At 38.9% G+C, this 18,686-nt stretch overlaps 3 protein-coding genes and 1 long non-coding RNA gene across 5 annotated transcripts; 2 read left to right on the top strand and 2 right to left on the bottom strand.

Moving 5' to 3' along the window:
- Positions 1-5,151: 5,151 nt before the first annotated feature.
- LOC116935108 lies at positions 5,152-6,783 on the bottom strand. The gene is made up of 5 exons (XM_045179016.1): positions 6,622-6,783; positions 6,365-6,560; positions 6,057-6,291; positions 5,721-5,998; positions 5,152-5,650 (listed from the first exon to the last, which is right to left on the bottom strand). Exons 1-5 carry the CDS (start codon positions 6,772-6,774, stop codon positions 5,490-5,492), a joined length of 1,023 nt encoding a protein of 340 aa, XP_045034951.1. The 5' UTR covers positions 6,775-6,783; the 3' UTR covers positions 5,152-5,489.
- Positions 6,784-11,069: 4,286 nt separating this feature from the next.
- Positions 11,070-12,686, bottom strand: LOC123475871. The gene is made up of 6 exons (XR_006651394.1): positions 12,599-12,686; positions 12,258-12,535; positions 11,845-12,198; positions 11,632-11,775; positions 11,286-11,523; positions 11,070-11,200 (listed from the first exon to the last, which is right to left on the bottom strand). It is a non-coding gene; the product is annotated as an uncharacterized LOC123475871 (long non-coding RNA).
- Positions 12,687-12,750: 64 nt separating this feature from the next.
- On the top strand, positions 12,751-13,526 carry LOC116922345. The gene has a single exon (XM_045179214.1). It carries the CDS (start codon positions 12,795-12,797, stop codon positions 13,524-13,526), a length of 732 nt encoding a protein of 243 aa, XP_045035149.1. The 5' UTR covers positions 12,751-12,794.
- A 1,094-nt stretch (positions 13,527-14,620) lies between these two features.
- On the top strand, positions 14,621-15,925 carry LOC123466555. Of its 2 annotated transcripts, none has more exons than XM_045178928.1 (2): positions 14,621-15,040; positions 15,126-15,925. In XM_045178928.1, the coding sequence occupies exons 1-2, from the start codon at positions 14,648-14,650 to the stop codon at positions 15,681-15,683; spliced, it is 951 nt and encodes a 316-aa protein (XP_045034863.1). In that variant the 5' UTR covers positions 14,621-14,647; the 3' UTR covers positions 15,684-15,925. The 2 variants fall into 2 exon arrangements, with proteins under 2 accessions (XP_045034863.1, XP_045034864.1); XM_045178929.1 differs by having other exon boundaries at positions 15,129-15,925.
- Positions 15,926-18,686: the final 2,761 nt, after the last annotated feature.

Here is an 18,686-nt window from a genome sequence, read left to right on the forward strand (position 1 = left end):
ACATGTTGGGACACGTAGCATTCGCTTATCGTCATTCAATCAACTCTTCGACGCACGAAACACCGTATTTCCTGAATCATGGACGGGACGCAGTCATGCCTATCGACCGATGGTTACAGCCAACCTCCTCCGATCCTATTACACCGCAAGACTACAAGAGCCAAACCATGAAACGCCTCCTTAAGGCTTTTGACCTCGTAAAGGAAAATCTAGAGAAAGCAAGAACACAGCAAAAGGAACAATACAACAAACGAGCTAAAACGTTCGAATACCAAATAGGGGATAAAGTACTCCTCGACGTACGAACCGTCAAACCCGGGACCAGCCGTAAACTAAATCCCAGATACCAAGGCCCGTATCGAGTAACCAAAATTAACCCGAACCACACAGTGGAGATACAGGCAACACCAGGTACGGCCCCGCAGCTAGTTCACACCAACCGAATCAAACCACTGCTAGAAGCTATGATCTGGAGGGACGACCCCTGTCCCGACTTTGAAGACCTCCGGCTAAATCCCGCAAGACAAGTAATTGAAGAAGAAGAGGAAGAAGAGCTCACACCGGTAGAAAACGACACAGCCGAGTCCTCTTACCCTCTGGAGGCGTTTTCCCTAGACCTCCCGACAGATGAAAATGAAATGAACATCTCAAACCCATTTTTCGGATTCACGCCGCCAGACCAGGGCGACGAAGAGTTGGCACAGCCAGCCAGACCGGAAAGACGCACAGGGCTACGGCCATGGTCGTCAATACGCCCGCCAAGAAGATAGTCAAAAAAGTTTTTGTCGTGTATACATGTGTCGCATGCTGAAGAAGGAACTGTTAACTATGATCAATATATCCGATTCCCCGAGCGAAACTTCGGGGTACCACTCGTTCGACAGTGAAACCACTCTTCCCCTAAACCCTGCAACATGATTGCGGGACGCAATCTTTCACGGCCGTAAGGTATGTAAGGAACGTCCAGCCGCGAACCTTTTTACCACCGCCGATTTCACACCTCCGATGTGCGACCTTGGTTCCCACGGAGAACCCTAACCCGAAAACCCTTACCCGGTACCTTTTTTACACTTTAGTGTTAAATTTACACTAAAATATTCTCTACCTTTCCCCGTATGTTAAATTAAACTGACCTTGTTTTCCCGTATAAAATGTTTCCCCAAAACCCTGACGAATTCAGTCTTTTTCTAGTGCTCAACTCGACAAGTTCTCTTAATTTTGTAAGTGTGAGTGTTTGTGTTGAATAAACTGTTTTGTGCCCCGACCCGCCGCGTTCTACTCTACCGCCGCTAGTTGTCACTATGCGCAAACTGTAAGTCTACCTAAGTCCCCCTCTCTATCTCGTCTTATTCTGGAAGCCTACTCTCACCCGGAGAGTCAAGCTTCACACAAGGATGACATTCCTCTCGTGTAATGGTATCTCTTGAATTTCCGTTTGATTCACAGTTTTGATCTTAAATTAAGGCATGATATTTTTATTCAAAACCAATATCAAATACTGAACATTGTGTGTTTTATTTGACTGATTCATAAAATGTCAGTGATTTTCGGGATGAAGGGTAATTATAAATATAAATCAACAAAAACAAGTTTCCCTTTGTAGAATAGGCAAGGATGACATTCCTCTCGTGTAATGGTATCTCTTGAATTTCCGTTTGATTCACAGTTTTGATCTTAAATTAAGTCATGATATTTTTATTCAAAACCCACAACAAGTACTGAACATTGTTCGTTTTATTCCACTGATTCATAAAATGACAGTGATTTTCGAGTTGGAAGGTAAACATAAATATAAATCAACAAAAACAAGTTTCTGTTTGTAGTATAAGCAAGGATGTGTCTTCTGTCGTGTAATGGTACCTCTTGAATTTTCGTTTGATTCACAGTATAGTTCTTAAATTAAGAAATGATATTGTAACGCATTATCGCCGATGGGTTCGGTGATTCAATCTCCGTGTATTCAATCTCTTCAACACTCAAGCACTACACGAAGTAAACATAACTGTTCTATAAAATTGCTGGCCCCGATGGTCTACACGACAGTCCCATTTATAGTCTTTCATGCGTGGGAAAGAGTCAGTCGGCGAATCCGATGTATCAGCAATCGAATGACGCTCGAATGACACTTCCGTCGGTTGTTTATCTATCCGATACAGCTATAACGGATGGCGAGAGTTCTCTTACGAATGATGCGTAAACGCTACAATATTTTTATTCAAAACCAATAACAAGTACTGGACATTGTGTGTTTTATTCCACTGATTCATAAAATGACCGTGATTTTCGAGTTGAAGGGTAAACATAAATATATTTCAAGAAAAACAAGTTTCCGTTAGTAGTATAAGCAAGGATGACTCTCCGGTCGTGTAATGGTACCTTTTGAATTTTCGTTTGAGTCACAGTTTAGATCTTAAATAAAGTAATAATATTTTTATTCAAAACCAATAATATGTACTGAACGTTGTGTGTTTTATTCCACTGATTCATAAAATGACAGTGATTTTCGAGTTGAAGGGTTAACATAAATATCATTTTTAAAAAACTAGTTTCCGTTTGTAGTATAAGCAAAGATGAGTCTACTGTCGTGTAATGGTACCCGTTGAATTTTCGTTTTGATTCACAGTTTATGTTACCGAGTTGCCATGGCAACTCGGCCGGGCTTCGCGCGCGCCTTTAATTACCCCCCTTTTTTTATCTATTGTTTATCTAATTCACGCATCTTTATTCTTTTGTTTCTGCGTAAGTGATCGGATGACGTGTATTAACGAGGCAGTCACGTTTTTGCAACGGTAGCGTCTGGTCGCCATTTTTTGTCACCTCATTTATTGTTATTTCGCCTGCGTCTTAAAGTTTAATACAAGTTCTTGCGTCCTGCCCGTTCGGTTTTGATCGTTGTTTCGCATCGCCTTTTTCGAACGATCGTTATCTTACGGTTAGTTTACAACAGTTTAGATCTTAAATTAAGAAATCATATTTTTATTCCAAACCAATAACAAGTACTGAACATTGTGTGTTTTATTCCATTGATTCGTAAAATGACAGTGATTTTTTAGTTGAAGGGTAAACATAAATATAAATCAAGAAAAACAAGTTTCCGTTTGTAGTATAAGCAAGGATGACTCTCCTGTCCTGTAATGGTACCACTTGAATTTTCGTTTGATTCACAGTTTAGATCTTAAATAAAGTCATGATATTTTTATTAAAAACCAATAACAAGTACTGAACGTTGTGTGTTTAATTCCACTGATTCATAAAATGACAGTGATTTTCGAGTTGAAGGGTTAACATAAATATCAATTTTAAAAAACTAGTTTCCGTTTGTAGTATAAGCAAAGATGAGTCTTCTGTCGTGTAATGGTACCCGTCGAATTTTCGTTTTGATTCACAGTTTAGATCTTAAATTAAGTAATGATATTTTTATTCCAAACCAATAACAAGTACTTAACATTGTGTGTTTTATTCCATTGATGCATAAAATGGCAGTGATTTTTTAGTTGAAGGGTAAACATAAATATAAATCAAGAAAAACAAGTTTCCGTTTGTAGTATAAGCAAGAATGACTCTCCTGTCGTGTAATGGTTTCTCTTGAATTTTCGTTTCATTCAGTGTTTATATCTTAAAATAAGTCATGATATTTTTATTCAAAACTAATAAAAAGTACTGATTATTGTGTGTTTTATTCCACTGATTCATAAAATGACAGTTATTTTTGGGATGAAGGGTAAACATAAATATAAATCAAAAAAAAAAAGTTTACGTTTGTAGTATAAGCAAGGATGACTCTCCTCTTTTGTAATGGTATCTCTTTAATTTTCGTTTGATTCAAAAATGAGATCTTAAATTATGTCACGATATTTTTATTCAAAACCAATAACAAGTACTGAAAATTGTTTGTTTTATTCGACTGATTAATAAAATGGCAGTGATTTTCGAGTTGAAGGGTGGACATAAATATATATCAACAAAAACTAGTTTCCGTTTGTAGTATAAGCAGGGATGACTCTCCTGTCCTGTAATGGTACCTCTTGAATTTTTGTTTTATTCAGAGTTTAGATCTTAAATTAAGTCATGATATTTTTATAAAAAACCAATAAAAAGTACTGTACATTGTGTGTTTTATTCCATTAATTCATAAAATGACAGTGATTTTTTAGTTGAAGGGTAAACATAAATATAAATCAACAAAACAAGTTTCCGTTTGTAGTATAATCAAAGATGACTCTCCTGTCGTGTAATGGTACCCTTTGAATTTTCGTTCGAGTCACGGTTTAGATCTTAAATAAAGTCATGATATTTTTATTTAAAACTAATAATAAGAATTGGACGTTGTGTGTTTTGTTCCACTGATTCATAAAATGACAGTGATTTTTGAGTTGAAGGGTAAACATAAATATAGATTTAAAAAAAAACAAGTTTCCGTTTGTAGTATAAGCAAGGATGAGTCGTCTGTCGTGTTATGGTACCCGTTGAATTTTCGTTTGATTCGAAGTTGAGATCGTAAAATAAGTCATGATATTCTTATTCAAAACCAATAACAAGTACTGAACATTGTGTGTTTTATTCAACTGATTCATAAAATGACCGTGATTTTCGAGGTGAAGGGTAAACATAAATATAAATCGAGAGAAATAATTTTCCGTTTGTAGTATAAGAAAGGATTTTTCTCAATTAGGATGGCTTTAATTTGAGTTTTAATTGCAACTATATTTTACAGGAACTATGGATGCCAAAATGTATCACGGTATTGTCGTTCAAGGTGTGAAGCAGGCTAAAGAAATATTTAAAGGAAGGCGGTTCTATTGGCAACAACCCGTGAAGAATTTTTGCGATCAACAATGCAGTTGAAAACCATTCAAATTGCAATTTTTTGTGGATGAATGCGTTTCTTAAGTGTTCATAAAAGCGATTAATGTGCGCCGAAAACGCTATCTTTACGCCAAATGGCCGTTTATGAGTTAGATATTGGTGCATTTTTTTCAAAAGGATATATGCGTTCAAAAATGAATTTAAAATGCATTTAATCTGCGACTGTATTTTAAATGGAAGTCATCTGGCCAGATTTTCAATTTACCATTTCCTTACCCAACCTTATATATTTAAATGAATAGAGAAAGCTGTTTTCTATTGAATAAGAATTGAGATAAACAAATATAAACAGAAAACCATTTGCTGAATTTATTTGTTAAGGAATGAAAACTAAACACGATGTCACTGCTTTAACGAAAAACATTAATTCAACATTCAGGCAAATTGCAATTTTAAATTAGGCTTGTGTGTCAGAATACACTTCCAGAGATTTTAGAATCTGATTCACTCGTGATTCAATTTCTGATATAGTCTGCACATCAACCCTTGGGCGTTCACCTTCGCCACCGACATCTTCGTCATTTGCTTCGTCGTCGGTATTCAGGTATTTCTGGTATTGAGCTGCGTGGAACCTACGCGCAGTTTGCACTGCTGTAATAATCTTGCTGATGTTTGTTTGCTTCTTATGAGTTTCCAAAATGGCCATGACCACAACTGCAAAAAAAAAGGTTTGACTTTGGGCTGAGCTGGACACGAATAGAGCTGCGCTCGATTCGATGATCGGAGTAAGTAAGAACAGATGGTCGATCGCTTTGGCAAGGCATAAATAGCCTTCGTTTAGTCGCTAGAAGAAAAAAAACAGTCAAACCATAATGTCACTCCTAAACGTTAAAAAATTTCTGATGAAACCTTACCTCCCATATCTTCAAGTTGGTTCTCTCCAACACCTGCCAACTGGGTCACTTTAAAAGGTGATTTGCTAGTAGTTCGAGCATAATTTACAGATGATGAAGATCGGGTTAGTTGAGGTGAAATGGCATCTGGCGTGGAAGACTTTGAGGGGGAGGGATAGACACTAAAACTTCCAGATGTTGAGGGCAAATCTTGGAAATGTGAAAGACCCGGGTCTGGGGAATGATGTTCCCTAATGGAAGTATCCATTTGAGCAAGACGGGTTTTCTTCTTAAGATACCTAATGTAATGAAACTCATGTGATTAAGACTAAAAGAATTAAATCAAACTATTCTTACCTTTTACTTACTGCAGCAACCCTTTCAGTTGCAGACATAGTGCTCCATCCTGGCTGTTTTTGCTTTGACAATAAGTTTTTGGCAGCTAAGGATTCTGCTCGTTCAACAGCAATGCTTGCTGCATTGGTGATTGAAATGTGGTCGAGAACATCAACTGTTTCTCCTGTGATGTCCAATGTAGGTTCTTGATTAGGAACTACTTTTGTTTTTGGCACATGAAGTGCATCGGGGGATCCTACAATACAAATTTAAAAAATTTAAATGAAAATGTATCGTACTTTGTATACAAAACAAAATTAAATACTTACTTGCTTTCCAGCCACAGAATAGTTTCTCGATGATACTCCTTAAGCCTCCACCATTTCCATCATCCCAACCAGTGCTGTCCCTGAAGTTTTCTGCATCTGGCCCAATAAACCAAAAATTGTTTGGTTGCCTTTTCTGTGTGGGCTTAGTGTAAAACAGAAAACCCTGGGTACTTCCGTCCCTCCATGAGCTGAAGAGCTGGGAAAACAAAAGAATATAAGTTTATTTGTCTTTTGTTGTAAGGGAAAACACTGAATACCTTCGTTCTGGCGTCAGCTAGCACGTTGTTTATTCCCGAAGGAGAAGTAGCTGTCCGCGAATTACGTCGTCTTTGATTTCCTAAATTCCCGTAGCTCAGAGTTAAAGGTGTCTGACTATTTAAAACCTCTAAGTACGCCTCATGTCCAGACATTTTTAGGACCAAAACAAAAAAAAAAAGTTTACCCAGGCCATCTAGCGGTGGCTGATGAAAGTTTTTGCATATTGTTTATTTGGAACGTAATTTGAATTGCCAAATTGCCCCCCATAATGCATGCTTTTTACAATGTGTTAATTGAAACCATAAATAATGCAATTTTACATCAGCTTTCGAACGGAAAATAGTTCTTGGGCCGCGAAAAATTTTAGCGCCGTGGCTGCTTTGTTTTTTCCTCCCCCTTCCTTTTAAATTTGAAGATGTGTCCGTTGTATGATTTTAAATCGCATTGCAAATGCGTTCACTTGAATGGATTTGGATCTTGGGCGCTAAAATTCTTCACGGGAAGATAATGATCCGGGGCATGCGGCTAAAATTAATAGAAGTTATCTTTCTAGAAAAGAAAAAGACGGTATTGAATATGGGAAAATTTTCCATTATTTGTGTCCTGGCCAGATTTTTTAAAACATTTGCTTTTTCTGCCTATTGGTTATGTAGGAACTTTGATTCACTTGGAATGGCCTCCACAGAGTCCAGACTTATGTCCAATTGAACAAATTTGGGATTACGTCAAAAGCAAAATGGACACTACTGAAAGATCCTCTAAAGAGGTTATGTGGAAAAAAATCAAAAAGAATTGAATGAAATCCCAAAGAAAGTTTTGAGAAAATATATTCTGTCATTGAAAACAAGATGTGCAGCTTGTCTGAATGCTAAAGGCTATCATACAAAATATTGAAAACACTTAGCTAATTTTCAATTAATATTTTTATTTTAGTTTCATATTTCATTTGACAACTGCGTATACAATTTAGTTACTGTTTAGCCTTAATTTTTCAGTTAGTTAGTTAGTGGACGTCAGTTTGTCAGAGTGAACATTCGTATAATTGTGAGAAGCTTATTTGGTAGCCGGAGAAATAGGACCCCGACAAATAGGACCCGGAGAGATAGGACCCAAAAAAAAGCCATGGAGAAATAGGACCCGGAGAGATAGGACCCAAAAAAAAGCCATGGAGAAATAGGACCCGGAGAAATAGAACCCCTTTTTCAAACTTTCTTTTTAGGGTCCTATTTCTCCGCTGGATGGGTCCTATTTCTCCGCTGCATAGGTCCTATTTCTCCCCTCCGTAGGTCCTATCCCGTCTTCGTATAGGCACGGGTTATATAGTTTTCAGCCGACAGAACAGCGTTGGCGTTTATGCATACATTGAAACAGCCAAAAAAATTTTGTTTTAACTCCGATTTTTTATTTTCTTGCATTAACGCATTGTATATGAAGTGATTTATATAGCTCATTTTATGAAAAATTGATTAATTACTGTAAGAATTTTAATCTCAGTTGTATGTGTTTCAAAGTATGTATTATATATTTCAAAGAATATCAAACTAATCCAGTTCTATGGTTGAACTTACGTCAACTGTCGAGCTGATTTCGATTGTTTTCATTTCCTGGTCTGTGTTATCCCACCCGGTTGGGGGCTAACATCAGACCAGCTGAATTCAGTAACGTCTGATGATGGACTGGAATCACTTTTTTCATCGGTTTCATTGGGTCTTGTATCCATTGGAGTAGAAGTCTCTATTGGGAGACATGGTATAATAAAGTCACCCTGAATACACAATAAAAATATATTAATATATATATTTAAAATAAATTTTAATTTCAATATCTACCTGTAAAAGGGTTGTCGGCCTTTTAATTTGCTCTGGTGGTTGTTCTTCACTAGTCTTAGACATCTTCCTTATTGATTTATGAATGGAGTAATACATTAAGAAATTAATTTATGATGTTGAATAGGAAGGGTTTCGTTATATAAAGGTTTTGCGGGTATTTAAGTAATCAGTTAATTATAAGAAAAAAATAAGTTTGGCAACGCTGGAATGGAAACAACGCCAGATAATGCCCGGCAGACGCCCATTTTTATCAGTGACGTTCTAGAATCAAGTGTGTCATGTCCCGTTATTTTTATTAGGAGTAAAATATATTAGGATTTTTGTTTTAAGTTGATTTCTAACTCAGTTTTACCGCCATATTTTTGTATCTTTTAGCTAGGGCAATAGCATCAGCAGTATGGACCATAGTTTTGCAGGTGCCACTGGTCCTTGGTGTAAAGTGATTGTTCAGTGGATACCAAGGTCTTTGGAATTCTTTTTCATTGTTACTCCACTATGGAACCCTCTTTAGCCTCTTTATGATTCCACTCTCTGGATTTACTTTCACCCACCTCAGATGTTACAAAAGTATGTATTGATATACATTATTAATGTGCGTAAGGTATCCCCATTTATTGTTACGGTCACGCCTATTGCCCCACAGAATTCTGGGATGCTCTAGCGACCAAAAATGCTATTACCCCCCAGAATTCTGGGGGGCTCTTTAGGCCAAATTTGCTATTACCCCCCAGAATTCTGTGGGGCTCTAGTGATCGAATATGTTATTGCCCCACAGAAAACGGAGTAAAATTTACCAGTAGGTATAGATATAATTACTGTTATTGAATATATGTTGTCACATATTTACGGCAAAAATAATAAATACACTAAATTTGACAATCACCCTCGCTCGTAGGCTACTATTTCTCTATATCTATTTATTAAAAATTTCTGCGGCATTCCAAGTAGGAAGAGAGTCAAGAGACAACACGGGGCAGCGGCAAAGGGTTTTCTTCGCATCGACGAGGTTGCGGCGATGGGATCGGGATAACGACCATGTAACTAGTCCCAATGGGATGATTTCACTTCCTTGGGACGCGGCATGAATCAATGGATTGGATCCTGGCGGAAGCCGTAAGATTTTTGGAGAACAGGTAACCCTCTGAAATGAAGACAGCCAATGGGGTGCGCGCAAGACGGTTTCGTTTCCTATATGAGCACTGCAACTGGAAAATTTCCGGCAATAGAGTTCTGGCTTTGAATTAAGAATGACGATCCTAGAGTTATTTTCAAAAGGAAAGAGATTTAATAGTTTCGAGGAGGTAGAAAAGTACGTCAAGGAATTAGCGGTTGAAGAACATGTGTATTTGCGTCGTTGTAAGCCCGTTCAGTCAATCAAAAGTTACAATGATGACATCAAAAACCAAAACAAACTCGATCCTAAGTGGTTATATAAAAGGTTCACGTACAAATGCCCACATTTTGGTATTTATAGAGTCCGTGCAACAAAACAGCAACGTCTCAATCAAAATGTGATGCCAAATGGCTGCCCTGTGGAAATTCAGTTTACCTTCTGTAGCAAGATAGACAAATTTGAAGTTACCAAGGTGCATCTTGTGCATGAAAACCACCCGATTTCGGAAGAACATTTGAAAACCTATGCGCGCAAAAAGTAAGCTAGTTCTGATCCTGTATTATGAGTAATCAATTAACCATACCTGATTACGTAGACAAATGGCTCCCGAAGCATTGGATTTTGCAAAGGAGGCTCTCTCTGCTGGCGGTCAAGCCACCAAAGTAAGAAAAATCCTACAGGATAAATTTGGAACCCATCTGATTAGCAAGGACCTGATTAATATAAAACAGGAATTAGCAGGTAAGTCTTGTTAAACAAAAAAGATTACAACTAATGAAAAAACATCATACTATTTTCTATCATACTTACAGGGAAATCAGAAAACGAGTGGAAAAATACTGTTGACTTGCTCATCGATCTGCAGAAAAACCCCAATAACATCGTGAAGGTTTTGGACGACGGATATGGCGAAGTGGCTGCCATATTTGTCCAGCTTGAGAGGCAGCGAAAGCTATATCAAAAATATGGTAAAGTCTTAGAGCTAGATGGAACCTACAAGACGACCAGAGCTGGCTTCGCCCTTTACCACATTTTGATCGAAGACAACAATGGTGACGGCCAGCCCGTTGCCAAGTTCTTCATCAAAGAAGAAACCATAGAAGCAATTTCCGAATGTCTGCGGGTTTTTTCGGAGGTTTGATTAATTCAACAAGATTAAATAAACAAATAATAATAAACATATTTACCTAGAACAATGACGTCTCTGTTACGAAATTTACATTGACTGACAAGGATTGCGCCGAAATTTCCGCTTTAGGAAAATATTTCCCCTCTGCAACCCACCTTCTCTGTCAGTTTCACGCTTTGAAGTCCGTTGATTTCTACTTGAACAAAGTGAATGAGGGTGAGCGTGTTGACATAGAAAAGCGCCACCAAATCCGTAAGCATTTCCGTACGGCTATGTACGCCACAACGCAAGCTGATTTTGATTCAGCTAAAGCGTTTCTATTGGGCCAAGGTAACTAAATAATAAAGATTAATGAACTTAAGATAATGTAAAGCGTTTACCTAACAGATGGAGGAACAGGAAGTACTGCTACATATTTCCGAGACCATTGGTTCAATATAGAAACAAAGTGGACGCATCTCGGCCGCCGACATTTACCAACATTCGGTAATAATACAACTAATCGCCTTGAACGGTAAGTTAAGTAAAAAATTTGATTATATTTGAATTATAACTAAAAACGGTTTTTTGTAAAACTAGATTTCATCATACCATCAAAGACGTTCTTCAGAAGACCCAGCGATTGGCGGAAGTGCTTAAAAATCTGGTTAACATCGCAATGCTTCGTCTAAGCGATCGCAAGTTGAAGCAAAACATCAGGGAACTTCGATTTGCCACTAAATCAAAGCATCCATTGCTTAAGAAGTTCGCAGAATCCATTTCGCCTTATGCGTGGAGCAAAATGGAGGAAGAGATCAAAATTATGAAAAAGAAATCCTATGATTTCGTCCTGAATAAAGTAAAGTAAAATGTGAGTATTGTTTGTATTACAATAATGTAGCAGTATACGTTTTAGGAAACTTCAACTTACATCATTGCATCACGCAACACCACTTACCGCTTGAAAAGTGATTTGACGGCCTGTACTTGTGACTTCTTCATGGCGTTTGAGCTGCCTTGCCGCCATATAATAAGTTTTGATATCCAAGAGAACACCGAAATTCCGACAGGATCTTTTGCAGAACACTGGCGAAACGAATGCCTTGAAGTATAATTTATAATAAGATCATTAAAACTTACAAAATTTTTAAAATCAAATCTTCTCTATTACCAGGACGATGCAACTGTTATTGCGAATAGGTCATCTCCGATTGGAGTGCATAAAAGGAAAAAGAGCCGCAAACCAAAAACTGAGAAAGACCAGTTTATGATGGCAACAACTTTTTTTCGGAAATTAGCTGACACACTAAGCGTGTTAGCTGCACATGATTTTCAAGAGAAGATGCAACTTCTTGAGGATATTCACACCTTAATCAAGGAGAATAAGCCGGTCACGTTGGTGCAAAACAAACCGGTTTCCAACGACAATGTTATCACAGCATTGAATGAAGGTTTCGCAATCAATGAGGATTCTCCAGGCGATGATCCTACTTTTGTCGTTGAACATGACGAAACTACTGAAGACCTGAAAAGGGTAAATTGAATATTAATGAGTTTTCAATTTTTTTTTTACTTTATTTTTACCATTAACTATTTTTAGAATTCATCCCACCCATGGTCTTATCTTCACCTTCCAGCCGCTCCCTAAAAAAGAGGACGTCCGAAACAAAACGCTGGGTACTTCAGTTCCTACCACAAGAAGAGGAAACTGGAGCCGAAAGGTTTCCAAGAAGAATATGAAAATGAGGAAGAGGCGATAAATGGGGCGCTGGAGGAGACTTCCACAAAGGCAACAATAACAATAGACGAAACTATCGTTGAAAAGGCTGCTCCCTCCCTTTTTCATTCAACAGGTTCTGGACCTACAGAGGTAAAAACAAACGTGATGAATTTTCTGCTTTTACTTAATTCAATTCGTATTTTACTTTAATAGGTGATGGAGTTAGCTATGATTCAAACGGCTTCTTCTTCCCCGTTGCCCACAATAAGCCTAGAAATCATAACTGTTGAGGTAATTAAAACGTGATTAAGTTTTAGCCGATATTTCCCTCAATTCACACATTACCTTAATAGATGCCGAAGTGGTCTACATGCGCACCGAAACGTAGTCGAGTTAGGCCAATGTTGTTTCTCGACAAGATCGAGCCTCTCACTAAAACCAGCAAGCTCTGTTCGGGATACGTAAACAGAGCCCAAGAAATCCTGAAGCAACAACATCCTATGATCGGCGGACTGAATTGGGTAACCATTGGAGGAACTCTTGAATATCCAAAGGCGACGGAGGATAAATGGATGCAGGTTATTCATGATGGCCGTGACCACTGGGTGCTGGTGGCCAAAGGATTCGTCCAACCGGAACACGTAAATGTGTATGACAGTTTGGCGGGAAGTGCCTGGCACGACAAACATGTCCTAAGCTGCATGTCCAGTCTTTTGAAAACAGATGAGAAAAAGATGACATATATCGTCAAACAATGTCAAAGACAAAACAATAGCTACGACTGCGGGGTCTTCGCCATCGCCTTCGCTACCAGTTTAGCAAATGGGGAAGACCCTACAGGAATGTTGTACGATCCAAAACAGTTGCGTCCTCACCTGAACGAGTGTATGACGTCCGGAAAACTAACATCGTTTCCGTCTACCATCAGTCGTCGCAAGCGATCTCGCGAGACGGTAAAAACTGAAGAGGTGTTTTGTAATTGCCGCAGAACAGCGTACCAATTACCCTCCGAGCAGTGGGAGTACATCGAGTGTGACCGGTGTGGGGAATGGTTCCATCGAATGTGTATTGGTGACTTCCCAACTAATACTGATGATGATTGGATCTGTAAATGTTGTATACACAAAGATTAAATTGTATGTTTGTTGTGTGAAAATAATTAATAAATGGTTTACCAATTTGACTACTTTAAGTGAAGATCGGCAACATAATACTTGCAACAATACAAGCTTTGCCTGCAATCTGCAAGGAACACATTAGTCTTCCAAAATGAAAGATGTACAGACATTTTAGGATGTAAAACAATACTGACGTTCTGCAACCAGCAATTAAGGCACTGTCTCAGTGAGGGTAGCTGACACTGTGCAAGTCAACTCAAACACTCGTGTAATGAATATGGCCTGAACCATCAAGGTACAACACTTGCATTATTGTTTTCAGCTACACCTGCAATATTAAAGACAAGCAGATTAATCTTCCAATGAACTAGCTCGATGGATAGTCCACCAGCAGGATTATGAACATTAATTGCTTAAGTATCAATCAACACAATTCATGTACTACCTCGTAAAAGACAATCACCTAGTCTACAACTGCAGTTTTCAACATGCCTAGACTTCATTTAAACTTTGCCTGTAATGTTTAAAATAGAAAATTTAAATGTTAATGTGTAAGAGCAGGAGAATTGGTACCTGCATGATTGTTCTTCACCTAACTGTACCATGGTGTAAGTTCCTTATCACATAAACTGAACCTTAAAATACATGGCAGGGCCTAATTAACAGTGTTCTGCCGAATAAAACTTTCGAATAAAATTTCGAATAACGAATAAGGAAATAATTGTATTCGTTATTCGTTATTCGTCGAATAAAATTTTCTTTATTCGTATTCGTTATTCGTATTCGTTGTACCTCACGATTTCATGATTTCGAATACAATTTCGAATATTTAAAAAAAAAAATTTTTTTTTAAAGTTTGCTGTTTAGTATAGATTTTTCTTTCGCCGAGAACTTTTAGTCTGCTGTTTTTGATGAGCTCATAGTTGTAGACTTGTAGTTACTAGTTAGCCTGCGTGTAGACATTCCAAATTGAAATTGCAAATTGAAATCGGCACCGAAAAAATTTATTTGGCTGAGTAAGGATTAAGTATCTGCTTGGTGCTTGCAAACTGCATGACTCAAATTTAAAAAATTGTCTTTGTTTAACGTCTTAAAACTTGTTTAGCACATGCACAAGGAGTCATTCATATGTCAGCATGTCCGACTACGAAGAATATGAATACGATGAGAATGTTGCTCGCAATATTAGCCCGGAAAGACAAAGCTCTTACGAAGGCAGTAATGTTTCTTCTACATTGGAGTCAAATCATGCAAGTGATGATGAAGAGAACAGCCATAGTACTGTACATAGGAAGAAAAGTGATCAAGCTGGATTTCATAGTGGAGAGACTCGTGATGAAGATAAAGATGTTGAGGTTGAAGGCAGCTGCTGGTATAACCGTTGCTGCTTTTCCTTCTTTACTTTTGACCCAGAGCTTATGGAATCAAAGCCGAAAGATAATGACAACATAAGGGGGAATTGTAAAAAGTGTCTCAAGCCATGCAGTGGACAGGTTCGATCAACAACCAACTGGGTGAGGCATATCAAGGTAATGATGCTAACTTTCAATTTGCTGTAAGATCGTCTTGATCAATTTATCCTAATTCTACTTTACAATGTTTGCAATATTTTAGCAGCACCCAGACTTATATGATGATTATAAGAAGAAGAAGAAGGAAAGAAAACAAGCTAGAGATAGTGTGACTGTGTCATCCAAAACGGTTGCTGCCAGAAAGAAAAGAGTAGCTGTTCGTCAATCTCTCCTGAATTTTTCGTCATCCAAGGCCCCATCAAAGCTATCTAAATTAGAACAGAGCAAAATTGATGCTGTTATTGTGAACCTCATAATAACGAAAGCCTTTCCACTTAACACCGTCAATGATCCAGCTTTCATTGCCCTTATCAATGGTCTTAACCCAAGAGCTAATGTTATGGGTGCCAAAAAGTTAAGGTCACTTATCGACGAAGAGAAACGAAAATTCGAAAAGGAAGTTACTAGTGCCCTTGCAGCTGCAAAATATGTGTGTTTAACCGCAGATATGTGGTCAACATCACATCGAGCATGGATTGGCATCACTGCTCACTGGCTTGAAGAAAACAATTTGACAAGAAAATCAGAAGCTCTATGCTGCAAGAGAATGACCGGTAGGAAGCTAAATTTTATTGTATTTTCCAACAGAAACGTCTTATAGTTTAATGTTATAGGTAGCCACACGTTCGACGTTATCTCAAATTTCATTGAAAATGAAATAAAAAGATTCGATATAAAAGGAAAAGTATGTTGCATCGTCACAGACAATGGGGCAAACATAAAGAAAGCAGTCCAGTCCATGCAGGACGATTACAAGGAAAGGTTGAATGACATCCGATTACGTAAACTGGAAAAGGCTAAATCTATTCGAGAAGAAAAAAGGAAAGCCAAAAAGGCGAAAAACACACCAACTGTTGATGTTGAATCTGGTGGTAGGTCATAATTCCAATGAATTGTATAAACAATTCCAACTAATAATTCTTTGTTCCTGGTGGTTTTTAGATGATCTTGGACTCGATGACTTCGAAGACATGAATCTGCAAGATTTTATTTACTTGGAATTTGATATTGGAGATAGTCTTGAGAGTGAACTTATCTTCGATGAACTAGAAGTCTCAGTGGGCAATATCTTGAAAACTGCAATTTCGCAAGAAATCGATGAGACCGGGATGCAATTCAACTACAACCGAAGCACATTGTGTGAAGACATTCCCTGTGTTACGCATAGTTTATATTTAGTAGCTACAGCTGACTTCAAAACAGTTATCGATAACTGCCGCTCTGGGATATTTTAAAAGCATCATGAGCAAGCCTTTGGTAAACTCCAGAAGCTATGGAACTTAAGTAACAGGAGTGTTGGAAACGAAAGACGTCCCCAACGGCCGACGATGAGATCCGGCCGTACAACCAGGATTCCGGCCCATTTACGGGAATACGATCTTCGGGGCCCCCGATAGGTGGCCCCTTGTCCCCGCCCGACTGTACTGATTCTTTGTGCCCTTTCCCCCTGGTGTCAATGTCATATTTTGGAGGGGGTCGGGCCGAGAGAGTCTCAAGCTATCTATCCAACGAGTCAGACAATACAGTCAGCGTCGCAATCTCAAACTTGTGTCATCAACTTTAATTATTTACAACTCAATTCGGTAAGGTAACGCTAGACACACGATTCCTTCCGAACATGGTCCTTCGAACCTTCCTTTTTGAACCGGTATATTTTTTGTGAAGCTGACTGCAACGAGAACGCCCCTCGGCAAAGCGTTCGGGTCTCTTTGGCAACAAAGACCCACTGACTCTTTCAACTTAAACTGCTCTTACTATCAAACTTAAAACTCTCCCTTTAATCAAATTTCCAGAAAATTTAGTTAAGTGTATATGTGTGTGTGCTTTTCGACAATTCGTCTAGCCGTCATCGCCATTTTTTTGACAAACCGCGTGGGCCTGAGGCGTCAGAAAATCTGAACGCCTCACACACACACACACACACTCGACTGTAAAGCAATTCACCCCTTTCCTTTTTGACTCTCTTAAAAGTAAAAACATTTGAAATTCTTTCTTCCTCTCTCTCTCCCTAAACATCAACTTAAATTAAATTCAGAAAGTTTACTATTGATCTGTCTCTTTCTCTGCTTATTCCTGCATCAATTTTTCACAACTTAACCTTTTCTTTTTTTCTCTCAACGCTCCACTTTAGTGGAGCTCCAAGAAGGGCTCCTTTTTTTTTCAGCAAAAATTAGGCCGAGCAAGAGGAAGGGGGCTACTGATGCACTCGCCAGAAGGCCCCAGAGAACGATCAATTTCCAGGATCGCCTGGATTCGAAGACTGGCGGAACAACAAAAGGAAATTAAATCCCTCCATTGTTCCAATAACATCACTGTATTCTAGGAATGTCGTCTTGTCGTCGATAAATACAGGATGTGTCTTTCTTCCATAAATTTACTCTAACAATATTCAAAAAAAAAGCCTTCTTACATCAGTTGGGAGATAAGCAACAGCTGAACTCCATAACAAAAACCTTTTTCTTTTTTCTCTCAGCAGACAGAACACAGCATTCTGAAGGCGATTAGGTGAACTAGGGTCGAGCCAAAACTTAGCCGACCCGCCGCTCGTCACGCCACCTACTGAGAGAAGGGAGAGACGAAAAACTTTCACTCTCCAACAACAACGGCAGAGGCGCTGCAATCAAAACTTGAAGCAGCCACTCTCCAACAACACCGCAAGAGGCGCTGCACTCAGAACTGGAAGCAGACACCTCAAGCAAACAACAACAAAAAATAGGCTTAACAATTAGAAATCAAACCAAAACAAATTAGTAACTATTTTCTTCCCTCCAATCACACCCAAGATGACCACCCCAACGAACGAAACGTCCCGGAGGGCCATCAAGGGCCACGTCAGACGCTGGATCCACAACATCCAGCAATACGACATCGTACAAATAGACCTAACAATCTACAATATATTGCTAGGAGCTGAAACCAGTCTAAAAAGCATGCAAGCTAAATACAATCGACTCTCAGAAGCGGTCGCCAGAGACATGGAAGCATCAAACGCGACCCGTGCACAATTCGATGCCGAGGTCGACAGCGTGATCGCTCTGGAGGATGAGTGCAACGCTGCATACGTGATCGTCAGGCGAAAAAGGATGAATTCAAAGCACTCAAAGAAGCTGAAGAAAGAAACCGGAAAAAAGCCGAACAAGACGCCATCAGGGCCAAAGAAAAGGCCGATCAGGACGCCATAAGGGCCCAAGAAAAAATAGATCAAGACGCTGCAAGAGCACAAGAGAGAATCATCCGTCAACAAGAACTTCAAGATCAACAGAACTTGTTCCGACAACTGATTGCCGCCATTCCAGCAGCAGCTGCACCAGGAGCACAAGCAGCTCCAGCCGCAGTTACAACGACTAAACTCCCAAAACGTCAAATTAAACCATTCAAAGGGGACGTGCTCGAATGGACGGCCTTCTGGGAAGGTTACAACGCAGCCGTCCATGAATCAGCCATTCCGGCAGTTCAAAAATTTGGATATCTTAAAGACTACTTGAAAGGTGAAGCACAGCTGTGCGTGGAGAACCTTGAGCTGACAGACGCCAACTACACCGTTGCAGTGAATCTACTGAAGGCGATGTACGGCAAACCGGACGTCCTGATCGAGGCCCACACC

Source organism: Daphnia magna, linkage group LG9, assembly GCF_020631705.1.
Source record: "Daphnia magna isolate NIES linkage group LG9, ASM2063170v1.1, whole genome shotgun sequence".
NCBI classification, from domain to species: domain Eukaryota; kingdom Metazoa; phylum Arthropoda; class Branchiopoda; order Diplostraca; family Daphniidae; genus Daphnia; species Daphnia magna.

What these genes read in the sequence shown, in the direction of transcription:
- LOC116922345 (XM_045179214.1), top strand. Translation starts at nt 12,795, where the DNA reads ATGTTGTTTCTCGACAAGATCGAGCCTCTCACTAAAACCAGCAAGCTC.
- LOC116935108 (XM_045179016.1), bottom strand. Translation starts at nt 6,774, where the DNA reads ATGTCTGGACATGAGGCGTACTTAGAGGTTTTAAATAGTCAGACACCT. An exon ending in TAGCTGACGCCAGAACGAAG is followed by an intron (nt 6,561 to 6,621) that starts GTATTCAGTGTT and finishes TTGTTTTCCCAG; the next exon opens with CTCTTCAGCTCATGGAGGGA. An exon ending in ATTCTGTGGCTGGAAAGCAA is followed by an intron (nt 6,292 to 6,364) that starts GTAAGTATTTAA and finishes TTTGTATTGTAG; the next exon opens with GATCCCCCGATGCACTTCAT.
- LOC123466555 (XM_045178928.1), top strand. Translation starts at nt 14,648, where the DNA reads ATGTCCGACTACGAAGAATATGAATACGATGAGAATGTTGCTCGCAAT. An exon ending in ACTGGGTGAGGCATATCAAG is followed by an intron (nt 15,041 to 15,125) that starts GTAATGATGCTA and finishes GCAATATTTTAG; the next exon opens with CAGCACCCAGACTTATATGA.